Source organism: Antechinus flavipes, chromosome 2 (genome assembly GCF_016432865.1).
Source record: "Antechinus flavipes isolate AdamAnt ecotype Samford, QLD, Australia chromosome 2, AdamAnt_v2, whole genome shotgun sequence".
NCBI classification, from domain to species: Eukaryota; Metazoa; Chordata; class Mammalia; order Dasyuromorphia; family Dasyuridae; genus Antechinus; species Antechinus flavipes.
The window spans coordinates 674,702,503-674,723,745 of NC_067399.1; the positions used below are offsets into that span (position 1 = coordinate 674,702,503).

The 21,243-nt window shown below is 35.5% G+C and overlaps 1 protein-coding gene and 1 long non-coding RNA gene across 3 annotated transcripts in view; one reads left to right on the forward strand and one right to left on the reverse strand.

The window, feature by feature from the left end:
• Window positions 1-21,243, forward strand: part of LOC127552164 (uncharacterized) — a 47,775-nt gene that overhangs the window by 18,148 nt on the left and 8,384 nt on the right. Inside the window, exons 1-2 of one of the 2 annotated variants that reach the window (XR_007951278.1) lie at window positions 20,367-20,585; window positions 20,836-20,954. This is a non-coding gene — a long non-coding RNA (uncharacterized LOC127552164). Of the gene's footprint in view, window positions 1-20,366; window positions 20,586-20,835; window positions 20,955-21,243 lie in introns of those variants that run through there. The other variant, XR_007951276.1, reaches the window with a different exon arrangement.
• Window positions 14,458-21,243, reverse strand: part of LOC127552163 (lipase member K-like) — a 30,313-nt gene continuing 23,527 nt past the window's right edge. Inside the window, exons 8-10 of the mRNA XM_051982654.1 lie at window positions 19,784-19,855; window positions 16,372-16,443; window positions 14,458-14,698 (exon numbers count right to left, since the gene is read on the reverse strand). Coding sequence (XP_051838614.1) covers window positions 14,459-14,698; window positions 16,372-16,443; window positions 19,784-19,855 — 384 coding nt within the window. The 3' untranslated portion in view covers window position 14,458. The remainder of the gene's footprint in view (window positions 14,699-16,371; window positions 16,444-19,783; window positions 19,856-21,243) is intronic.

Below are 21,243 nucleotides of genomic sequence, written 5' to 3' on the forward strand. Positions count from 1 at the left end.
TGACCTCTCTCCTTGGGAGCAGTAAATGAACTTTATTTTTGAAGGCAACTTTATCTTTTTTTCACTTAAAATGTTAATCTTTGGATCATTTTAATAATCATTTCCAGCACTTCTTAAGAAAATCAATCCTCTTTAATTCTTATAATGCCTTGGGCCAAAATTTATGATTTTCAGAGGTTAAGATGAAAGCCTTGTGAAAGTTTGAAAGTGGGAGTTGATGAAATAGTCTTTCAATAATGAGTGTCAGGGCAAGCTCACAATCCAATCATATCTTTACTCAAAAGAAGTTCGACTTGGAGATTTCTCAGAAATAACAAGAAAAATTAGCTAATCTGCCAGATGCCTACGTGCCTAGTGGGTGAGCTCAATGTCTGGGAGCACAAAGTTAGCTAATATTACATAGCAAGATAAAATTCAGAAACTCAATGTCAGAGAGCATGATGCTTAGCAGCCTTCTCTCTTCCTCAAAGAAGAAAGAAATATTCCATGGTCAGCATTATTCACTTGCCGATTGGGCTTTGATAGTAGCTGAACATCTCATTATTATGTGTCCCTCATACATGAAATACTGTCTCGGGAATCTTTGACTATCCAGCATCTGACATAGTGCCTGAAACATGACAGACATGTAATAAGTGTTCGTGGAAGTCATTTGAATTGAATTAAATTGTCAGCGAAGTCTAGAAAGACTTATTTATGCCATCAGGGCAGAAGGGAATGATTGAGGGAGATGGGAGTTATTCAGTTCATTGTGCAACATTAAGATGACTACGCAAGACCAATGGGCCAATGTAGATTGAATCTTGATTGTGAGACCATAGATTTCAGCTTGAAAATTACCTTGGGGATCATTTAGTCTCTCCACTCCCCTCATAGTGTAGCTAAGGAAAGTAAAGGCCAGGGAGAGGAAGCTCTTACCCAAGTCACATGATGGTATCAGAGATAGAAGGGACTTTAGCCCACCATTCTCAATTTTTAATTAAGAAAGCTGAGGCTCAGAGCAGTTTAGTGCCTTACTCTGAGTCACACAGGGTGGAGGAAATAATAACATTCAAATGTTTCAATCCCATCTAATTGAATTATGTCTGTCAAGGGGCCTTTGGGATTGCTGGGTTTGCAAACAGTATAGCCTGCTGGTGCTGTGTTTTATGGGATGATAGGATCACAAATCTAGAAAGGGTCTTGGAGCCCATCTGGTCCAATCAGATACATCTGGTCATTTTACAGATAAGAAACTCAATTCCCTTAAAAGAGGCTAAGAGAATTGTGTCTCACAGATTGTAAACATCTAATATGGGATTTGAACCTAGTTCTGACTTCAGAAACAATGAAATGCAGCCACTGTATCAACAGGCAACAAAAGAGAGCAAAAAACTAGTTTGGACCAAAGGAAATGGGCTTGTTCTTCAACTCCCCAGTATAGTTTCCCCCATCATCACAGGATCCTTCTCTTGGGTAGCTCCAAGAAGTCATGCAGATGCCCACACCTTTAGCATTATCTGTCTACACTACACCAAAACTATAAGAAATACTTTAATGGACTCTTGGCTCCATGGAGGTACTTTGAATGTTGTTATTTACTCTTGTATATACAGTATCAAAGATACCAAAGTCATCCCAGACTATCACCAGTCATCTTATCTTTTGTCTTGACTTTGGAGGAGAGTGAGACTGAGGACTGCATTTAATAGATGGCGATTGGAATGGGTGAGTGACAAATTCACCACTAAGTAGCAAGATTCCTGCCCCTTGGAGTTACAGGGTCTATCTCCCACAGAATAAGACTCAGAGCAAATGATCTCTCCAGTCCTCTCTAGAGCAGTTGTTCTGTTTTCAGGGTATGTTTCTTTGGGATTTATTTTTAGAAGAGGGAGTAAGGGCAGGAATTTGCCCAATGTCTCCCCTAAATAGCTCCAAATTCCTTTAAGTAATGACTCTAAACAAATGTTAGAGCATCACAACACCCCAAAAGATGGAGTAGAACATTTTCCAGCCAAAGACAACTTAGAAGATCAGCATTAAGAGTCTATGACACCAGGGTAGGAATCCAGCTTGGAGTTCTTGTGCCATCTCAACTCAGGCCCCACCCAAGCCCCACCCCAAGAAAGCACAAATGGGTCTAGGGACCTCTGGATCAGCAGCAGTAAAACAGAAATTGAAAGAATCCACCAATCCCTTTCTGAAAGAGATTCCCAAGATGAAAACTCCCAGTAATATTATTGTCAAATTCGATAACTCCCAGGTCAAGGAGAAAATATTGCAACACATAGAAAGAAACAATTCAAGTATAGTAGAGGTACACTCAGAATAACACAAGATTTAGTAGCTTTTACATTAAAGGACCAGAGGACTTGGAATATGATATTCCAGAGAGCAGTAGAGCTAGGATTACAAACAAGAATCACCTACCCAGAAAAACTGAGTAGGAAAAACTTCAGAGGAAAAGTCAACATTCAATGAAATAGAGGATTTTCAAGCATTCATGAAGAAAAGACCAGAGCTGAATGGAAAATTTAATTTTTAAATGCAGGACTCAGGAGAAGCATAAGGAGGTAATCTGGAAAGTGATATCATAAGGGTCTTAATTAGGTTTATCTGTTTACATTCCTACATGGGAGGATGATACCTATAATTCATTAGAACTTTTTCATTATTATGTCAATTAGAAGGCATATATATATATAGAGGGCATAGGTATGAACTGAATATGAAGGGATAATATCTAAAAAAAAAACAATGAAATTAAGGGGTGAGAGAGGAATAAACTGGGGGAAAGGAGAAAGGAGAAGTAGAATGGTATAAATTATTGCCATAAAAAAGAGGCAACAAAAAGCTTTTACACTGAAGGGTTAGAGGCAGAGGAAAGGGTGTTATTGATTGAACCTTACTCTCATCAGAATTGGGTCAAAGAAGAAATACACACTCAATATGAAAATAAAAACCCATCTTACTCTGCAGAAAAATAGGAAGGGAATGGAATATGGGGAATGGGAAAGGGTGATAAAACAGAGGACATAATGGGGAAGAGAGCAAAACACTTTTGATAATAGACAGGATGAAAAGAGAGATAAACTAAATGGGAGGGAATAGTTAGCAATAGTAATTGTATTTTAAAAAAACTTTTTGAAAAGGCCTCATTCTTAAACAAAAAGGGAACTGAGTCAAATTTATAAAAAAAAAAAAAAAAAGAGCCATGCTCCAAATGATAAAAGATCAAAAGATATGATCTATGCCAAAAGTGCTATAAATTCATGCATAGTGTTTGATCTAGCAATACCACTCTTACCAAAAGAGAATTTTTTAAAAGGAAAATGACCTATATGTATAAAATATATTTATATAGCTCTCTTCCAAGGGCAAAAAAAAAGAAAACTGAGGAAATGCCTTTTAATTGGGAAATGGCTGAATAAAATGTGGTATGTGTTTGTAATGGAATATTATTGTTCTATGGGAAATGATGAGCAGGATGCTCTCAGGAAAAAACCTGGAAACTTTTCCATGAACTCCACACAAAGTGAAATGTATTGTATCCAGAGTAATAGCAATGTTCTGGGATGACCAGCTATAAGTATCTTCATTATTCTCAGCAGTACAATGATCCATGACTACTTTGAAGGACTTATGATGTAAAATCCTATCCATACCTAAAGTAGAAACTGATTGTATCTGAATACAGATTAAAGTATCCTCTCTCTCCTTCCCATTCTCTCTCTCGTTCTTTGCTTTTTTTTTTTTTTGTCTTTTTTTTTTAAATTAGGATGGGAAATCTATGTTTTCTTTCACATTATGACTTTTATGGAAATGTATAACTTTTACATGTGGTTTCTTAATGGGAACTGAGGATGGAGAGATAAAGGAGAACACCTGGAATCCAAAATAATAATAATTATATATATATATATATATATATATATATATATATATATTTGTTTTAAATGTAACTGGGGAAAATATTAAATAAATAAATTAAAATGTCTAAAAATGTTTCAAATTGATTTTGCCAATTTTATTGGTGACAAAGCATTCGACACAAACAATCATTTGGAGAAATTCGTTGTCACCTAAATCTGTAGCCACAAGGTCCTTGACCAAATTTGTGTAAATATAATTTTCATCATATGTGGATACAACCAAAAGAACTTAAATCAAAAAATTTTTAAAATGTGGGTTCCTCTTCCCCAACTCATCCCTACATATTTTGAGCTTCACATTTGTAAAAAGTTTGTCCCATCCTTACATGAAAAGAGTTCTCGGGGACTCTCCTATCCATGGGTCATGGATCCTGCTGTCCCCAGCCTCAAATCTCATCCTACCCATCTCATCAGGGCAGCTAGGATAAAAGATAGAACCTAGGATCAAACCTAATTATCAAACTGTGCCTACCCTTTGATCCAGCAGTGTTTCTATTGAGCTTATATCCCAAAGAGATCTTAAAAGAGGGAAAGGAACCCAGATGTGCAAAAATGTTTCTGGCAGCCCTTTTTATATTGGCAAGAAAGATGAGTTCAAATATGGCCTCAGATACTTACTAGATGTGTGCATACTCTGTGGCACAGAGAGAAGTGTGCTGATCTAGGAGTCAGAAGACCCTAGTTGAAATCCTAACTCTTGCTCAAAACTATAACTTTGGGAGGGGTAGGTAGGCATTCTACAGGTGAAAAAGCATATTTTTACTATGATATCCCAGGATTTAATAGACCTGCAGGGCAAAAGAGCCTTACCTAATGACCTTCTCAGTAGCATTGGGCCCAGCTCAGTTTCCTTCTAGCTTCCCCTCTTTGACAACCATCTTTTACCTGCCACAGGTGTTTCTTCCAGAGTCTCTGGGATGCGTACATTTTCCATATATTAAACTGTGTTTCACTGGTATGGTATGATAACAAAGCAACAAGACCCCAGGACCATCAATGATGATTCCCCATCACTATGAGCAGACAATTTCCTCAGCCAACTGGAACACCAGCATCTCCACATCTGCCCCCATTGTCACTTCTAACCTCATTTCACATTCTTCCCCTGTCTGTACTCTGCGCTCCGGTCACATTTCTTCCTAAGCTTCAAATTTCATCCGCTACATATATATATATATATAACTTGAAGAGCCTCCCTTTGTCATCTCTGCCTGTCAGAAACTGTCACCCCTCAAAGGCTGCTCACTGTCACATCCTCTGAGAAGCCTTCTCTGTCCCCATCCCCCAGGCTTTACACTCTCTCCCTTCAAGATTAACAGATTCATTTATCTGTGTCCTCCCAGTAGACTGGGCTCCTTGAAGCTTGGCTCATTTTTATGTTTAGCACATGCAGCCTTTGGTAACTAAGAGCTTGTTTAATTGAAATGGAATACACCAAATGACCTTTTTCATCTCATGTTTTTCTCTGATGCAGGAGGTTTTGACCTTATTTGTGTCTTGCATGCCATAGGTAGGTAAAGCTTGTGAACCTCTACTCAGAATCATGTTTAAAATGCATTAAATAAAATATATTGGAAAACACAAGGAAAACTCATTATATAATGAAATGTAGTTATTGGGATACTAAAAACAAAAACAATGTCACCATAATTCAGGGTCTTAGGTTAGATCTCTTCTTTAAGAAATTCTTTAACCATTCATTGCTAGATATAATAGTTTAGCTAAAAATACCTTCCTTTTTGGCTGAAAAATGATAATCATGTGCAGGCTACAGGCTTACCTATTGTTTCCCTTCTCATTCCAGGCTATGAAAATAAGGAAGTTCTAAGAAAGCAAGCAACAAAGTATTGATTACATATGTGAAATCATCAAAATATATTTTCATGTTAGACTTGTTGCAAAATAAAGCACACACACACACACACACACACACACACACACACAAGCAAGGAAAATAAGGTAAAAAAAAAAAATAAAACCCAGTATGCTTCAATCTGCACTCAATTCTCTCTGTGAAGGTGAAGAATATTTATCATCATGCATCCTTTGGAAGTGTATTGGATCATTATTCTGATTAGAGCAGCTAAGTCTTTCACAGTTAATCATCATTCCAATTTTGTTGTTATTGTGTACAATGTTCTCCTGCTTCTGCTCACTTCACTTTGCAACAATTTATATAAATCTTCCCATGTTTTTCTGACACCATCCTGCTCATCACTTCTTACAGCACAATAATATTCCACACTGATCGTCTTTTGATGATGTTTATGTCTCCTTTATGTCTCTTAAACCTCTATATATACCTCTGATCTTTAATCTTACCTCCAAGGTATAATGTTAGAGATCTCCAGTGGCTCCATTTGGATATTATTCCTTCACATAAATCCTGCCCTTCTCTCCCCCCAAAAACAACTATCTTCTTGTCTTCAACTCCCTAACATCTATCAAAGGCTTAAAAATGTGTCATCTACTCTGAGATACCACTATACATCTGTCAAATTGGCTAAGATGACAGGAAAAGATAATGATGAATGTTGGAGGGGATGTGGGAAAACTGGGACACTGATACATTGTTGGTGGAGTTGTGAATGGATCCAACCATTCTGGACAGCATTTTGGAACTATGCTCAAAAGGTTACCAAACTGTGCATAACTTTTGATCCAGCAGTGTTTTTACTGGGCTCCCAAACAATTATAAAAGAGAGAAAGGGACCCACATGTGCAAAAATGTTTGTAGCAGCCCTCTTTGTAGTGGTCAGAAACTGGAAACTGAGTGAATGCCCATCAGTTGGAGAATGGCTGAATGAGTTAGAGCCCTGTAAGAAATTGTTCTGTAAGAAATGACCAGCAGGATGATTTCAGAGAGACCTGGAGAGACTTATATGAACTGATGCTGAATGAAATGAGCAGAACCAGGAGATCATTGTACATGGCAACAAGAAGACTATACAACGATCAGTTCTGATGGGAGTGGTTTTCATCAACAATGAGATAATTCAAACCAGTTCCACTTGTTTAATGACGAAGAGAGCCATATACACAAAGAGAGAAAACCATGGGAACAGAGTGTGGAACACAACATAGCATTCTCACTCTGTTTTTATTTGCTTGCATTTTGTTTTCTTTCTCAGTTTTTCTTTTTCTTCCTTCTTGATCTGATTTTTTCTTGTGCAACAAGATAACTGTATAAATATGTATACATATATTAGATCTAACATGTATTTCAAAAGGTTATTATTATTATTATTATTATTATTATTTATTATTATTATTATTTAACGTGTATTGGACTATTTGCCAGCTAGAAGAGGGAGTGGTAGGGAAGGAGGGGAAATTTTGAAACAAAAGGTTTTGCAAGAATCAATGTTGGAAAAAATGCATGGAAAAACCCATGCATATGCTTTGTAAATAAAAAGCTTTACTTGAAAAAAAAAAACAAAAAAAAACTTGTCATCTTTGCCTGTATCTCCTCTATTCATCTATCAAAAAGTCTTTTTTTTTTTTTTTTCATTTTAAATGCTTCCTGGACTCATCCCCAATTCTTCATTATCTTGTACACTCCACCCAAGTCAATGCTTTATCTCTTTTTTACTTGAATAATTATAGTAGCTGGCTCCCTACAGCCTCTCTCCATCATTCTACCCTTCAAGTTACAACCAGACCAAGTTTTAAATAGCTATCTGATCAGGTCACTTCTCTGTTTTAAAAACCTGAAGACTTCCTAAGACCTTTTGAGTCAGGGTTACTGGTAAAGTTTTCTTTTTACCCAGAACAATTAAATTAAGGTAGCAAGCAGAGATGTGGTGCCTGAGAGATTTCATTCAACATGTACAATCCAAGTCAATTGAAGACAATTAATGTTGAAAGGTAGATGAAACAGATCAAGTTAGGAAGCTGGGTGTTTGGGATGAGGGTAGTGTCCTTACAGAGGTTTGGAAGGACAATAAGAAGTTTTGTTTTGGACATACTGAATTTGACAGGGTGACAAGATATTCTGGAGAAGACGCTGATCAGGAAGTTGGCAGTGCTAACAACAGAAGATCTATTTGACAGTACTTGCTGGTTTTGTTTTGTTTTTAGTTTGTTTGTTTTTCATTTTCTTTATAAAATTTTGTTTTATTTTTTAATTTATGGAATAAAACAAACATTTTCATAACATAGTATAATATAAAAAAATGATTGCACATGAAACTGCATATATATTATATACAACTTACTATTCCTTTTAAATGTGTCATATAATTACCATGTAATTTTTTTTCTTTGTTCCCTTTTTTCTCCCCCTTTCCCCACCCTGGAGATGACTACCTTTACACAAAAATGCGTATATTCACATACACACACAGAGAGATTCTATTTATTTGTTCTTTCTCTGGATAAAGACAGCATCTTTCTTCATATATCCTTTACTATTAATTTGAGTAATTATAATAATTAAAATGACATTCACTCAAAGTCATTTTTAAAGCACTATTTTTATTAAATACATTCATTATTTCATGAAGGTTTCCCATAGTTTTCTAACTTTACTGAGTTCACCAATTCTTATAGCACAATAGTATTCTACTTCAATAACATACTACAGCTTATTCAAACATCCTCCACCTATTAGGCATCCCTGAAATTCCAGTTCTTTTCTTTTACAAAGAGCTGCTTTAAACATTTTAGAACATGTAGTTTTTGTTAATCTTTTCCCGATCATCTTTGAAACAGACTTAGTAGTGGTATGACTGAATCAAAGGGTATAAGTAGTTTAATCACTTTTTGGGGTATAATTCCAAATTGCTCTTCAAAATGGTTGGATCAGTTCACAATTCTACCAACAAGAATTAGTTGTCCAATTTTTCTTTATCCTCTGCAACATTTCTCCCTTTCCCCTTCAATTATTTTAGCCAATCTGGTAAGTGTGAAATGATATCTCAAAGTTGGTTTAATTTGCATTTTCCAATGATCTAGAGTATTTGTTCACATGACTACAAATCATTTTGATTTATTCATTGGAAAAGTCATAGCCTTTGACCAATTATGAACTGAGGATGGCTCATATTCTTTTAGATTTGATAAAAGATTTTTATATATGAAACCTTTATCTGAAAAACTGTCTATAAAATCCATCCTAATTTTCAGCTTTCCTTTTGATCTTGGTTATATTTGTTTACTTTTAAAGATTTAAATTTAATGTAATCAAAACGATCCATTTAATGCCAATATTTCCTCTCTTTTTAATTCATAAATTTTTTACCTCTCTTTAAGTCTAATAAGTAATGTTTCTTATTCTTTTCAATTTTTTTTTGCAATATCTTTCTTTATCTAAGTCATTTGTCCATTTTGACCTTATCTTGAGAAACAATGTAAGAAATAGGTCTATGCCCAGTTTTTGCCATACTGCTTTCCAATTTTTCCTTTAATTTTTTTTTGCTAAATAATGAATTTTTATTCCCATATCTTTATGCTTGTCAAAAATAAGATTAGTATATTTGTTTACTGCTGTAAATTGTATGTAAAGTAGAATTATCCATAGATTTGCCTTTCTATTTCTTAGCCAATAGTTAGTTAGTTTTGATAATTACTGCCTTATAATATAGTTTAAGAGCTAATATGACTAATTTTTCTTCCTTTACATTTTTCCCCATTTGTTCCTTGATATTCTTGATCTATTATTCTTTCAAATTATTTTTATATTTCAGTAAAATAATTATTTGGTAATTTAATTAGGATAATGTTGAATTTATAAATTAATGTAGATAAAGTGTCATATTTATTATATCGACCCTGTCTACCAATAAATAATTAATATTTCTTCAATTACTTAAATCTGATTTTATTTGTATAAAAACACTTTTTATAATTTTGTAATATGTAATTCACAGGTTTCTTTTGACAGATGTATTACCAGTTATTTTGTACTGACTCAGGTTATTTTAGATGCAGTATCTTTTGCTCTCTCTTCTTACAGGGTTTTGTATATGATATATAGAAATGCTTCCAATTTATGTCGATTTACTTTATATCATACAACTTTGCTAAAATTATTGTTTCAACTATTTTTTAATTGAGTAGGATTATCCATGTTGATTATAATATCAATTGCCAAAAGATGTAGTTTTATTATCTCATTGCCTATTCTGGTTCCTTCTATTTCTTTTTCTTCTTTTATTCCTATTGCTAAGATCTCCAATACTGATGTTACAAGGTAGACTACTTGTTTATTCCTATTATAAATATTGCTTACTAATGATTTTATATAAATGCTTTTTAAAAAAAACTACTTTAAGAGAAAATCCATTTATATCTATGTTTTCAAGTGTTTTGTTTTGTTTGTTTGTTTTGCTGAGTCAATTGGGGTTAAGTGACTTGCCCAGGGTCACATAGCTGGGAAGTATTAAGTGTTTGAGACTAGATTTGAACTCAGGTCATCCTGACTTCAGGGCTGGTACTCTGTCCACTGCACCATCTAGCTGCCCCATTTTCAAGTATTTTTAATAGAAATAAATGTTGTATTTTTATCAAAAGCTATTTCTACATCTATTGACGAAAATCATGTTTTTAAAACTTTTATTATTGAAACAATTAATAATGTTAATAGTTTTCCTTACGTTAAACCATGCCTGCATTCCTGGTGTTAGTCCCACTTGGTCATAATGTAGAATCTTTATTATCACATTGTTCTAAACTTTTAGCTACTATTTTACTTGGGATTTACGCATCCATACTCATTAAGAACATTGATCTATAATTTTCTTTCAGTTTTTACTCTTCCTCATTTAGATATTAGTGTTATATTCATTCATTCATTTGTAGGATCCCTTCTTTGCCTGATATTTCAAATAACTTAATATTGGAATTAGGTAATCTTTAAATATTTGATAGAATTCACTTATAAATCCATCTGGTCCTGGTATTCCTCCCTTCCTCTTAGGAAGCTCATATAGTAGTTTGTTTAGTTTCTTTTTTCTAAAATAGATCTATTCAGTTCCAATAGATTTGGGGTAGAAAATGCCAAGTACATCCAGAGAGAAAGAACTATGGAGATGAATGTGGATCAAAACAGTAATTTCAACATTTTTGTTTGGTTGCTTTTTCTTTCCATTTTTTAAAACCACTTTGCTCTGGTTTTTCTTGCACAACATGATAAATATGGAAATAAGTTTTAAAAGGATTGCACATGCATAATTTATATCAGATTGCTTGCTGTCTTGGAAATGGGGGAGCCCAGAGAGGAAGGAAGAAAAATGATATGATAGAACTAGTTAGATATTCTTTTTTCCTCTTCAGCTCATTGGGGAAATGTGTATTTTTGTAAATATTCTTTCATTTCACTTAAACTAATTTAATGACATTTAATTGGGCAAAATAACTCTTATAATTGTGTTAATTTAATCAATTAATTGGTTAATTTAATATTTACCCTATTCATTTTTATATTAGTAATTTGGTTTCCTACTCTTTTAAAAAATCAAATTAACTAATTGTTTATTTTATTTGCTTTTTTCATAAAACCAACTTCTAGTTTTATTTATCAATTCAGTTGGCTCTTTTTACACTCAGTTTTATTGATTTCATGCTTAATTTTTAGATTTCAATTTAGTATTTGTTGAGGATTTTAAATTTTTTTTCTAGTCTTTTTATTTGCATATACAATTAATTAGTCTACCCATTCTCTATTTTACTGATGTAAGCAATTAGAGATATACATTTTCCTCTAATCACTGCTTTTGCTATATCCTATAGGTTTTAATATATAGGTTGTTTATTGTTTCTATGATTTGTTCTTCAATCTACTTGCTCTTTAGATTAGGATTTCAAATCTTCAATGAGTTTTTCATCTATGTTTCCAAGGTCACTTATTAAATATAATTTTTATTGCATTGTAACCTGAAAAGAATATTTTAATAGTTCTGTTTTTAACTTTAAAAGTTTATGTATTACTATATGGTCAATCTTTGTTAATGTATCAAGAACAGCTGAGAAAAAGGTATATTTCTTTCTATTTCCATTCAATTCTCTCCAGATATCTATCCTATCTAGCTTATTTAAAATTCTCTTCAATTCCTCACTTCTATCTTAATTATTTTGGGGAGTTGATTTATTCTGAAAGGGGAAGATTAAACTCCAGTACTATAATACTGCCATCTATCTCAATATGTAATTCATTTAACTTTTAAAAATTAGATGCCATAGTATTTAGTTCATATAAGTTTAGTATTCAATTCTGATGGACCTGGCCATCTTCAGCAATGAGATGAAGCAAATCAGTTCCAATGGAGCAGTAATGAATTGAACCAGCTATGCCTAGTGAAAGAATTCTGGGAGATGACTAAGAACCATTACATTGAATTCCCAATCCTATATTTTTGCCTGCCAGCATTTTGGATTTCCTTCACAGGCTAATGGTTTTAAATATTTTCTTTTTATTTCTTCTGGATCTTTTATATTGAATTTTCCACTAAGTTCTGGTCTTTTTGTTACAAATACCCGAATGTCTTTCAGTTCATCAAAGATCCATTTTTTTTCCTTCTGTAATTATACTCAGTTTTGCTGGGTAAGTTATTTTTGAATGCAGCCTCAGCTCTTTTGCTTTTTGAAATAAAATGTCCTGAGACACAATCATTTTTTTCTTATGTACTATTTTACTATTTATCAAATTCATTTTTACCAAGAGTAAATGAAAATAAACAATAAAAGAGTACATTCGAAGGCAATGCTTACTTTGTACAGTGTCTGGCACATATGTGCTCGATTAAAACTTCTCTTATTAAATAATTCAACACAAGGGGAAGGACAACTAAAAATTCTGAGTCCTAATCATTACCATCACATAATTGAATTTAATACAGATTTAGGAGGCTTCAGTAGTATGGGACTTGGCAACTGTGAATGAATTTCATTTGAAATGAAATTCACAAATAAACTTACAATGAAAGGTAAGGGAAGAATTGAATATAAGTTGGATTGGGAAACTTGATGACTGTGAAGATGGCAGAGGAGATTCAGCAACAGAAATAAGGGAGTTGTAAGGAGGCTAAAGACTGAGGGAGATGAGAGCCCACACCAGACGGTAGTGGCCCTAGAGTGTAGAAGTTGAGAGGTCTTGTGAAATCCTGAATATATTTAGAAAATATTTAAGTTGTTTTTCTTCATTCTTCTTCTTCTTCACTCTTCTCCTTTTCCTTCTCCTCCTCCTCCTCCTCCTTTTCCTCTTTCTCCTTTGTTTTATTTTGTTTTTAGCAGCTTATTATTATAATTAGGTTTTAATTACACATTGTGGCTAATGTTGTCACAAGTCCTCCTTACTGTTATTTTCTGGATTCTGTCCAACCTCAGGGACGCTTCTTCTCCCCTAAACCGGAGTTTTGGCTCCTAATCACACTCTCTCCAAAATGTTCTTGCTCCCTGCAGCCACACAGTCACAGGGCATGTATTTGCTCCCTCTTGCCCATAGTCACATCCCAGAATCATTCCTGATTATCATTGCTAGGTCAAGCTTTCAGAAACAGTAGGGGTCCTTCAATCTTCCATTTAACTGTCTGCTCTTCCTTAGATGAAAGTTTGTGAGGTAAAAGTTCCTAAGATAAAAATTCTGGAGGCTGTGAGGCATCTACATATGAGTCCTCTAGTGACTATAGGAGCCTACTAAACACCACCCCCTAATAATTATATAGTATTAATTTAACACCCTTGGTCAAAGTCCTTGGTTCCCCAAACTCATCCATCCGAAGGAAAACACCTCAAATGCCCCAATGTTTTTGCTTTCTAATGTCTAATTAATCATAAGTCTCATCTGTCTTTCTTCTTACAAGACAAATTTGGGGAGAGTTTGAGATCCCCTGAACCTAATAGATAAATATTTTTCAAAGTGAACCTTCCAACTTTTGGATCACAAAACTCTATCCAGGACTTTATAGCTTAAAGGCTTTGGCTTGGCAAAAGTTTGTATTCTTTTCTGAAATTATATAAACTTTGGGAAGAGAGAAGTTCAGTTAGATGAGGAAAGTCCTCTTTGCATATTCCTCTAAACAGTTGTTTCTGATGTACATATACATGTATGCTTATGTGTGTTTATATGAAGGTACATAGGTATCTGGACACAAACACATGGAGAGTCCTAAGATTTTCTTCCACACTAATTAGCAATGCTTTTCAATAACATCTTAAAAACAATCACTGTCATTTCCCTGGGCCCTCCCAAATAGAAGAACTGGAGAGCAAGTGTTCCCACATACCCCAATTCATCTGTAAATCCCCCTCCTCTTCCAATTCAGTTGTGATTCAACTGAGAGAAAGGGAGACAGAGGCAGGAGTAGAAAGAAGAGAGAGAGAGGAAGGGAAAAGAGAAGGAAGGAGAGGAAAGGAGAAGAGAAAATAAAGAGAGGGGAGGAGAGGGGAGGAGAGGAGGAGAAGAGAAGAAAGAAGGGAGGAGAAGAAAGGAGAGAAGAGGGGAGGAGAGGAAAGGAGAAGAGAGGAGAAGAAAAAGAGGAGAGGAGAGGAGAAGATAAAGAAGAGAGGAGGGAGAGGAGAGGAGAGGAGAATAGAAGACTACAAAATATTTAAGTTTGTATATTTTTCTTTATTGCATTAATCAGTTCATAGAAAACTTGTTGAGGTGCATCCATTCCCATACAAAAGTCCATGTGATTATAGTAGGGAATCCTCTTGTGGTAAATGAGGTTAGAGATATTGGGGAGCAAACTGTCCACATCTAAGGGGTCAGCCACCAAATCTTCTCCCCCACTCCACAGCATGGTTGGTACTGTCATCAGTGTCACATTGTACAAAGGAGGAATGACCTGAATGCAATTAAAAGAGGCAAATTTAAGCTCAGCAAACTACAAGGTAGGAAAACTCTTTCTGAGAAAAAAAATCAATTTTAATGTTGCAAGGGTTATATCATCTTTGTGAGAAAGATTATGGCTTTGGTGGGAATAAGTGCACATACAGCATGTTAACAGCACACATGGTACTTATAGAAAATGTGAGAACCATCATTCCAGCAAGAGCTGAAGAGCAGGAGTTGCCCTCTGGGTATTACCACCGGGGCACCAGAAATTGACTTTAACACAAGTTGGGTAAATTGCTCATTCCTGATAACCAGTAGTTGAAATGGAGACCAGTTTCCCATCAGGGATACTCAACCATGGTTGGAACTTAGTGTCAGAAAGTAGTATTTCTGAAATGCTAGTGTATGTCCCTCAGGCAGTGCCCTTTTTCATGACTATATCCTAATTTGAGGCAGGGAAACAATCTTCCTTTTATAAATTTTTCTGCCCCTTTAATTGCTTTTCCAGCTAAAGGTAAGAATCATCAAAAAGGAAGGCCCCTTCTAATGCAAATGACACAGGACCATGAATCACCTTTGCCGTATTCTCACTATGTAATCATCAACCATCTGCTTGAATCCCTTCAGTGACAGGTAGCCCACCACTTCCTGAGGTAGGCCATCATCCTTGTTGCTGGGAAACACTCCTGCCCACTACTTCCCCTCTCTCTATCACCAGCTTTTCCACCTTTTCTTCTTTGTTTTGCTTTCTGGTGCCAAGTTGAAAAGTTAATCTCTCTTTCATGTAACAGCTTTAGAAATATAGGACACTATCATGTCTCCACATGCCCATGCTCTCTTTTCCCCAGTTCCTTTAGCCAATCCCACCTGTGGCAAAGCCTCAAGGTGTCCTAATGGCCCAACTGAACCTTGACTTCTGCTTTTCATGGTCCTCCCCCCACCCCCCTCGGTGTTAGGCCCAGAATTGAATGTGATCCTTGCAGGGCAAGTCCTTTTGAAACTGGTAATGCTTACCAACTTGGAGCCACGACATAATTTAAGGTTTACCAACATGTTTTTTTTTTCCCATAACAACCCTGAGAGATAAGGAGTTCCAGAATTACTATATCCCTTTTACTGATGAAAAAACTGAGCCTCACAGCTGGAGTCATTTTTCTACATGGTTAATTAGGGAGTGCAGGAGCTGGCACTTGATCTCTGCTCTTTTGATTTTAAGAGCAACTTCTTCCATTTTCTGCCTATCTTTTGACTATTCTTTTTTTTTTTTTAATCTCATAAAATCTCAGGAAGCTTGATGGGTTTTTAAGATAGATTTAAGCTGTCCAGCTACTATGGCTCAATCCATTGTGTCATAGAGAGACCTCATGGATGGAAAGAAATAGTTTTTAAATCTTAAGATATAAGTTTATTCTTGGCTGTATTCATTTTTAGCTGTGTGACCATGGACAAATTATTGTCACTCCTGGACGTTTTATAGGAAGGGGAAAAATTAGACTAGATGATCCCCAGGGTACCTTTTATTTCTAAATCCTATGATTACATAGGCAACTCAAGTAAACTGCAAGTGGGCTTTTTTCTATTCAATGGTATTGGTCTGAAATGAATCAGTCAGGGTACCAAAAAAAACCATGTTGTTTGATTGTAGATAGTCTCACAAATCTAACCATGTTTGATGGCACATACCTGATTATAATGCTCTATATTCAGAAGTGGATCCTTCCAGTCATATGCTTGAAATTGGCCAGAAATGATAAGCTGAAATAAAGAGAAAAAGAATTCTCTGATTCACACGCACAGAAAAGAGGCAGTGTTACACAATGGGTGGATAGTTGGTCTTCAAGCCTCTCCTCCCCCCAAAAAAGTGAGTTAAAGTCCTGTCTCTGGCACACACTTTTTCTATAACTCCCAATAGCTCTTTAAATTAGACATAAACTACTCAGAAGGTAGATATCTATATGGGGAGAAGGACTTTCTTCAGTGAGTTCTTTTTTGTCAATGAAATCACAAGCCTAGACCTCATCCCCTAACATTTTGGAAGCATGGAAATTCCAGCTCCACAAATCATAAAGATTGGTTGTAGAATCTTTAAGCATAGGAATCAAGAGGGATGGAAAATAAGAGATACACAAACACAAGAGATATACAAACATAAAATAAAGACCAGGAGTAAAATTTACTATGTAAAAAAAAAAAAAAAAAAAAAACAGGGATAGTAACCACGATCTCAGACAAAATTAAAGTTAAAATAGATTTAGTCAAAAGAGAAAAATAGGGAAACTACACTATACCAGCCATATTCATCAATATTACATTAGACTATTTAAAATAACTAGACACTCTAAGATTGGAAATTGTTGTAGCATAGGAAATGAGTTGGTGGAGTTAGAAAAATATGGAAAGATTAAGACTTATTGAGGAAGTGGTGATCCACTTTCAGAGAAACAGAGGCCAAACAAGAATTCTGTAGTCTATATATAAATATATATGTGTGGATAGGTGTATGCTTACAATTATCTATGTAAATGCATGTGTTTGCATGTATATGTGTGTATATGTATATGTATGTATGCATGTATATTTATATATTTATTTATATTATAAAGATATATATTTATATCTGTGGTTAATTGTAGTCTTCTTGGGAGAAGTAGAAAAGGAAAAGAGAAAAAACAATAAAATAAAAAGTGCATAGCAGAAACAAAAGAAAATCTGCAAGGAAGGGATGAAAAGATGGATAGCTGTGGACACAAGTATTTATTATATAAGCTTTCTTGAAATGCAAATTTGTTACTTTATATTTTGAATCTCTTTTATGTTCTGCTATATATATATGACAATTTTTTTCTTTTTTTCTTTTCCCAGTTTGAATTTGTTTTTAAAAATTAAAAAAATTCAAAACAAAGGATCCAACCCCAGATAATTGGGAAAAAAAATATATGAGGCTCTTTAGTCATGAAGCCTGTGTCATAGCTGAGAGACCACTAGGCCAAGGACAATGAATGCATGTTAGATTTTTCATTATACCACTGTTCCCACCAGAATCATATCCTCTAGTATATGTACAGACATAAACATATACAGCCATATTTGTGGGTGTGCATGTATCTCCTAATGTCAGGGAGAAAACCCCTCTCCCACCATTGACCATTCTTTCACTCCCGTCTACTTCAATTCTACCCATTCATTAGCTTACTCCAATATTCTACAGCCCTTTCCCTTTACTATCTGGAACGTCTATTTCCATAATAAACAAATTTTCCATTAACTTAGATGGAGGATTTTTTTCTTGTCATATTCACACTGTCTTCTGTTACTCTCAGACACTAGCATACTGTGGATGGCATTGCAATTCTGGCTATCTTCAGCACTAGTGCATCTTCTCTCATGTTACAGGTCATACTAGTTCCAAAGTCAGAGAGTCAGATGTTCTACTTTTAAAATCTGATTGAAGTCACTTTCCTCCCTTGAAGTTCCACTGTCCAAACTTAGATTCTAATGGTCATTATCTGCTTTTTTCAGATTGGTACTTGGTTCACTGGCTTTCTCTCTTCCCAAATTCATGTCTTTGTATCAAAGGCGTTCAATGTACTATCTCTCCTAAATATTCTCTTCTCATTTGTTTTCCCCTGATACTGCTTTCTGCTGGTTCTTCTGCCAAATTCTCCTCAGTTTTCTTCACTGGATCTCATCCATCTCATGCCCACTAATCATTAACCATGGTCATTTCTCAACACCATGTCCTGGATTCATCCCTCATTTTCATTTTTTTCTCATTTAATTGTAGTCTAAACTATCTCATCTGGTGATCTCATCAGCTTTTTTTTTTTTTTTTTTGGTTCAATTATCATCTCCATATAAATGGTCCCTAGATCTTAATATCTGTAGTCTCTGTTGTTGTAGTCTCATTGTTGATCTACCATTATGCAATTCCAACTGCTTCTTGAATATCTAGAACCTGTTGTTCTGGAGGCATCTCAAACTCAATGCATCCAAAAGAGCTCATTAACTTTGTCCCCCATTTTGGTATCTTAATAAACGAGTCTCACCTGGTTAGTTGCTCTTTTGGGAATGTTCTCCACCCTTCTTCTCCCACTGTCTTGAAGGAGCCCAGCTCCAGGGCCACCTCCAACTATAAGCCCTTCTTTGATCCTCCATTCTTCAGACTAGCTCCTCTCCAAATTACTCTGTATATATATATTCTGATATAATGTACTTTGACATATATTTGCTGATACAATGTACTTTGACATATATACTTGTTGATCCAGTATAGACATTGTTTCTTTTAGAATGCAACCTCCCTGAGGGCAGGCCCTATTGAGTTTCTGCTTTTGTGTGCCTAATGCCTCAAATGTGCCTGGTGATTACTGGTAAATACTTTGTATCTCCAGGCCCTTAAGAAATGAACTTTCTCACTTAAAAAAAGAAAGTTGTGAGGGTTTTTAAATGCTACCTTTGCTGATACAATCTCCAACATTCAATTTCCTTTTGCAAAAAGAAAAACAGACCAGCAGAATCAATTGGTCAAATGTTCCCCTGTCTGACATTCTATGCAATATTCTGCTTCCATAGGCTCCCACCTCCTTACTGAGAAGAGGGAAATGTTATCATATGTTTTCTGTAGCTTCTACCTCCTCCCAAATCCGGAAAGGGAGAGATCACACTAGAATTGGCTAATATTAATATAGTGTTATCCCTTTCTTTTTGAGGCTTTTATAAGATGGGTAATATAATTATTATAACTACCATTTTATGGCTGAAGAAGCAAACTCAGAGAGGTTTTCTAAAGGTCTAATGACATATTTATTAAGAAAACCCGAAGTTAGTTCCATTATCCTGATTATCCCCATTTTATGGATGAATAAACTGAATTTAAATGATTGTACAACATAACACATTATTAACGAGAATAGGAGTCAAAATTTGAACACAGAGCTCCTTAAATTTTCATTTGAGATCAGAGCTTTTTCAGGTGTCATGGGGCTGGGAATCTCCCTACAGAAATGTCAGCTCTTCCTCATTAAGGCTCTTTGAGGATGCTAGGGTAAGAGGAGGGGCCTGAAGGTCTCTGGAATAAGCACTTTGGTATCAGTACCTGTGACCAATGGATCAAATTCTGCACGGATGTTCCTGCAGGATAATTGGCCATATAGACATCCAAGCGACTCTGGAAAAGAAAGACGTATCTTTACCTCATTTGATTATACATTGCCAACAAACTTTACTTACTGAAAGAAGTAGTTCTAATGTAAGGGTTTAATCATAGAACCAGGAGGAGCCATCTTACCCAAGGTCTTCATTTTACAGAGAAGTAAACTGAGGCATAGAGATGGGAAATGACTTGTCCAAGACCCACAAATAATAAGTTATCAAGATGAGATTCACAGGCTCATGATTATTTAGAGGAGCCTTTAGAGATCATTAAATTCAAGGCTTCTTCAAACCTTTCTTGTTTCATGGATTCCTTGAGCAGTCTAGTGAATTCTATTGGCTTCTCTAAGTAAAGTTTTAAAATAAACAAAATAAAACATGTGCAATTAAAAAGGAAACCAATCATATATCAAAATACAATTTTCAAAAATATATATTTTTTAAACTTATGGATCTCCGGTCAAACACTTCTAAACCAATCCAATGCTTTCACTTACAGATGAGGAAACTAAGGCTCTCTGGGACAAAATGACTTGCCCCAAATCTCAGAGCAGGGATTCATAAAATTCTAAATGTAGAGTTTGGAGGTTGAAAAGTGTTGTCAGCAGGAGGCCAGCAGGGGGTACCATGAAACTAAACTTTGGCATTCCTCACAGGTTCTGATCCTGAGTCTTACTCTCCAGCTCTTCAACAAAGTTCAGCTTGCTGTTCCTGGGAGAAGGCTTATTATGCCCATTTATATGCAGGTGCCTGTGAGCTTGCCCACACCTGGCTATTTCTCTGTCAGTGAGGGATCTCCCCTTATTCCACAGGAATGAAAGGGAAAGGTGAAGTTTCTGACAATTCCACTGAGGAAGGTGGGGACGTGGGATGGAGCTTTCCCAATTTAGCAGCAAATTGGTCTCTCCCTCAGACTCTTTCTCCTTTATTTATCCAACTTTAGCATAGCAAAACTTCCCTGAAATCTGTCTCTAAGGATTAATTCTATTTTCCTAGGGATCTTGTGGTAACAAGAGTACATCAGAAGCTGATCATCTGAAAGCTTCTTCTGGAAACTGCACAATCAAGCTGGAACTGAAATGAGACAAACATCCCTGAAAAATAGCTGTTCCCAGGTGAGATGGACTAGCTCCATTCGGAATGGGTTTCTCCTTGCTGGATATCCCCAGGCAGAGGATAGAAGGGCATTTGTTGGGTATATAGTTGAGGGGATACTTGTTCAGGTGTGGAATGATCCCAAACATTTTGAGGTCTCTTCCAAAATGGAAAGTCCATGATCATAAATGGGGGAGACGCAGAGGACCAGGTTTGGGGAGAGAGAGAGAATGTCAACCAAGGACTATTATCCCTGGTCAATGGGTAGGGTCTCATCACCAAAAGCTTATCCACAAAGTTATGAAGTTC